The 4,529-nt window shown below is 48.0% G+C and overlaps 1 protein-coding gene across 1 annotated transcript; it reads left to right on the top strand.

Moving 5' to 3' along the window:
- The first annotated feature begins 1,132 nt into the window (after window positions 1-1,132).
- On the top strand, window positions 1,133-4,309 carry LOC146652851 (kelch repeat and BTB domain-containing protein 11-like). Its single transcript, XM_085382239.1, has 2 exons — window positions 1,133-1,735; window positions 3,905-4,309. Exons 1-2 carry the CDS (start codon window positions 1,133-1,135, stop codon window positions 4,049-4,051), a joined length of 750 nt encoding a protein of 249 aa, XP_085238365.1. The 3' UTR covers window positions 4,052-4,309.
- The last annotated feature ends 220 nt before the right edge of the window (window positions 4,310-4,529 follow it).

The following is a 4,529-nucleotide window of genomic DNA, read 5'->3' as shown; positions in this document are numbered from 1 at the left end:
AGGAGTATTCTACAGAATGGTAATATTTATCTCTTAGATTGCTTTTCGTCTCTTGGCAAGGTAATACTGGCCTGTAATACTCTGTTAGTTTGTTCATAACAGCAACCAAGAAAAGGGCAGAGGAAAAAAAGACAGGTGGTGGTCCTGCACCCCCTCGTCAACAAGTTGGTTAAGTAAATAATACCCTCACGGGAATATCGATATCTCTCAATGAGCACACTGTCGCGCTGAGCTAAAGGATCCTGTCTATCCCGCAATATACGCTGAATTCTGAGGACTCTCCTTATCAATCTTGCACCTTCCGCAATGGGTGGCTCGCGTATACGGACAGGACATGGCTGCGACAGGCTTCCCAAATCCACCTTCGCTTTTATAGCCGTGGTCTCTCATCTTGATTACACGAAGTAATTTACAATTACTACTCTGAAATATGAATTACATCTGTAATAATCACATACATGTAATAGAATGTTAATAGTTCATTTCCCTTTTTTAGGAAATGACCTGTATGTATCTGTGTGACATCAATAAAAGGATCAAGTGCTGCATTATCTTTAGTTACATTGATGTTATTTATTTATGGTGAAACAGTGGTGGAATATCGCTGTTGCTTTCGTATAAATGAAGCGGACATACCTGCGTGGCCGCGATCTAATCCTGTTTACATAAAGTAAACCTGCTCCCGAGCAGGTTTACGCTTACGGCTCTGTTGCTATGACAGCAAGTCCCGGATGAGCTTCGGGGAACCGAACGATCCGGGATCACGCGAAATCGTCAACAATCTAATCCAGCTAACTTACTTAGCGAGGTACGAAGAACAGGCCCCAGCTCGGTGTTTTCTGCTCGGTCTCATTTTTTTCCCTTCTCAAACAGCGCTGATGACGTCACAGAGACGGGCTCGTGCAGCAGCATGTATCTGAGGGCGTTCTCACACAGGTGAACCCCGCGCGTTCTCACGGCGCTGATAACGGGACTGCTGCAGGGCGTGTCCCCCGGTCCTCCCCACGGTGTCCAGAGACGTTGTCGCGTGAACGGAGTCCAGAGAGGAGGGGGTGCGCGCGGGCACGGAGCTCTTTGTACAAAGGCAGCAGCAGAGGGTGTGATCTGCAGACACGTCACCGTCAGAGCCGCCATGGACCGGAATCAGGACCTGAACACGGCCGCGGGCACGCGCTGCGAGCCCTGCTCAGCCTCCGAGGGAACGCGGATCAGCGTGCAGGACTGCCACGAGCTTCTGAGGAGAGCAAAGCGGGACCGCGCAGAGGATGAGCAGGAGCGCGTGTACAGCTACATGAGCGCGCACTACCTGGAGGTGCTGCATGCGGCAGACAGATGGAGCCATGTGGCGCCACTGCCCAAAGGCTCGTTCGCGGTGGCGCACGAGGCCACGGCGTGCGATGGTCAGCTGTTTGTTTCGGGGGGGTCGCTCTTCTACCGCCTGCTGCGCTACGACCCCCGCCGCGATGAGTGGGAGGAGTGCCCATTCAACGAGAGCCGCCGCCGCTCCGCTGACATGGTCGCGCACCGCGGCCTCATTTACCGCTTTGACGTGGACCGCGAACGTGCCGAGGTCAGCGTGCACAGGTACAGCACAGTGGTGAAGGTGTGGCTCGAGGCCGCCACCTTTCCGCTGCAGAACGCACTGCCATTCCGCTGCGCTGTGCTCGGTGACCGGATCTACTGCGTCAACCGCAGCCGCACGCTGCAGTTCCACGTCGGCGAGGAGGGGGCCGGTGTTCCAGATCTACTGGCGTTTAGATCAACTGGCGTTGGTCGAACAGATGTGTGGCAGTCTTGCGTTTCAGGAGCTGCTACCGACAAACCAGCAAAAAAACGCCAAATGTGTCACCTGTGACACTTGTGAGGTTGTCTCAAACACACTCCGTCAGTCTTGATGCTGTTGAACAACAAAATGTTTAAAAATGTGGCGAGTTTACCTGGTGATATCCTCACGCGCGACGCGATCGCGAAAACAGCAAACAAGTAACACCACGCCGTTGTTGTTCACAGGACAGCAAGAGTAAACGATCGGGAGACTCTTGTCGTCGTTATCGTTCCCCTCGCACGGTTTATTTCTCCGAATTCAGCGTTTTTGCTTCACAACTACAGCGTGCAGTTTACTTTGTGCACTAACATGGAGTCGAGTCAACCAGCGCCACCTCTGGCCAAGTGCCACAGCCTACAGCCAGATCAACCTGTGACACACATCTGCAGCACGTTTGAATTCGTGTCATGCACATTTGTACCTTTCAATTGTGTCTGTTTGTGCGTCATGCAAATAAACCTTTGAAATGAATGAAATGATATCATGTATTTATTATCAGCCTACATTTGTACAAAATGCCAAATGACATACACATAAGAATCACCATCCTGATATCAATACTTTTGCCCATACGAAAAATGTCGTGAACACACTAATATTTCACCAGTGTTGTAACATCACATGTCGTTAGCATAGTCTGCCTGTGTCTTCCCTCTGCAAACAAACATGTTAGAGTTGGTTGTGATATACAGTCTGCATAAGTGTGGTCAATCTAATAAACATTTATAAGGAGATGGCAGTTACTGTGAATGTACAGCAGGTGATTAGTAATAAACAGTCAGACAATGACCCTGACAATCTCATTCAATCTTGCAGATTGCACCTTCTGTGGAAAGTGGTACCACACGGTGTGTGTGGACTTCCCCTGTGCAGAAGGCGACTACAAATGTTGTGGGTGCTAAATAAACAGAAAAAATTGATCCCTGTTGTCTTTGCTTACCGATTGTTTTTAGTGTTGACAATCCACATTGCTGGCATTGCATCTTTCAACATGTTTGTGGGTAGATTTGGATGTACCAGGGGTAAGTGCAGCCACTCAGCCTCTACTCAATGTGATCATAGCAGCAGGTGCAGATGTGTCACAAGTTAATCTAGTAGTGGCCTATGGTCATGTGTTAGTGGTGGGAACAGTCATATCCACTCACTCTCACTGGCTGTTTATTACTAATCACTGTGTAACTGCTGTGAATTCACAGTAACTGCCGTCTCCTTACAAATCTTCATTAGATTAACCACACTTATACAGACTGTATATAACTCCAGCCATGTTGATGAATTGCCTATATTGGCTGGAAATATTCATTTTCAGGGAAAAGACACAGACAGACGATGCTTACAGGATGTGATGTGACAACACCAATGAAATATTGATGTGTCATATTTGTCCAAGGCGTATTTCATTGTTATGGAAAAAGAGAATATTAAAATCATGATGACCAATTGGAGTGGTGATTTCTATGACTTTGTGTATATAATTTGGAATTTTGTACAAATGTAGGCCACTAAGGAATATATGATATCATTTCATTCTTTCCAAAGGTTTATTTGCATGACGCACAAACAGACACAATTGAAAGGTACAAATGTGCATGACACGAATTCAAACGTGGTGCAGATGTGTGTCACAGGTTGATCTGGCTGTAGGCTGTGGCACTTGGCCAGAGGTGGCGCTGGTTGACTCGACTCCATGTTAGTGCACAAAGTAAACTGCACGCTGTAGTTGTGAAGCAAAAACGCTGAATTCGGAGAAATAAACCGTGCGAGGGGAACGATAACGACGACAAGAGTCTCCCGATCGTTTACTCTTGCTGTCCCGTGAACAACAACGGCGTGGTGTTACTTGTTTGCTGTTTTCGCGATCGCGTCGCGCACGAGGATATCACCAGGTAAACTCGCCACATTTTTAAACATTTTGTTGTTCAACAGCATCAAGACTGACGGAGTGTGTTTGAGATAACCTCACAAGTGTCACAGGTGACACATTTGGCTTTTTTTTGCTGGTTTGTCGGTAGGAGCTACTGAAACGCAAGACTGCCACACATCTGTTCAACCAACACCAGTTGATCTAAACGCCAGTAGATCTGGAACACCGGCTTCCTGCCCGAGGTCCTACCAGCCCCCGCCGGGGCCCGGGGCAACCTGGTGCCCTTTGTCCTCAGCCTGCCCCAGAACACTCTTGCCTCTGACCATGGATCACAGACCGTGATCTCTGACCCTGGCATTTAAGAACCACAGTTGGGCTGCTTGGCCCCTCCTTGTCGTCGCGGTGCCTTCTTGTTCCTAACTTTAACGGTGAGAATGTTTCCTGCGTGTGCATGGGTGGCGGTGGGCCGAGCTGGAACTGTAACGCAGTTTTTATTCGGACAATTCCTGTTTGGTTTGTGACTGAAGCCGTCAGAGAGGATGCTGCTGCTCGTGAGGAGCTGAAGCGTGTGTTTAGAGTTATTGATGTCGGACTTTGATCATGGCTCCTGATGCTGCATGTCGATCAATAAAGCAGAAATCTGAGTGAACGCGAGTGTGTGTGTTTCATGTGACATCATCACGTGTCAGGAGGAAGGACACATTAGTAAACATTGATGTGCAAAAACCTATTTCATCTTACTAAGTAGTACTGAAGTTCATTTTCACTCTGCTGATGGACTCAATAACTTCACGTATTATTACAATATGACCGTTAATGTAAAGTTAACTGTGACACACT

This window comes from Rhamphochromis longiceps, linkage group LG15 (genome assembly GCF_057381845.1).
Source record: "Rhamphochromis longiceps isolate RC_006_pf linkage group LG15, R_longiceps_female_GT1.1, whole genome shotgun sequence".
NCBI classification, from domain to species: Eukaryota; Metazoa; Chordata; class Actinopteri; order Cichliformes; family Cichlidae; genus Rhamphochromis; species Rhamphochromis longiceps.
Note: the sequence above shows the minus strand (reverse complement) of the source record. Positions and strands in the feature narration are given on the sequence as shown.

What these genes read in the sequence shown, in the direction of transcription:
- LOC146652851 (XM_085382239.1), top strand. Translation starts at nt 1,133, where the DNA reads ATGGACCGGAATCAGGACCTGAACACGGCCGCGGGCACGCGCTGCGAG. An exon ending in TCGGCGAGGAGGGGGCCGGT is followed by an intron (nt 1,736 to 3,904) that starts GTTCCAGATCTA and finishes AAACGCCAGTAG; the next exon opens with ATCTGGAACACCGGCTTCCT.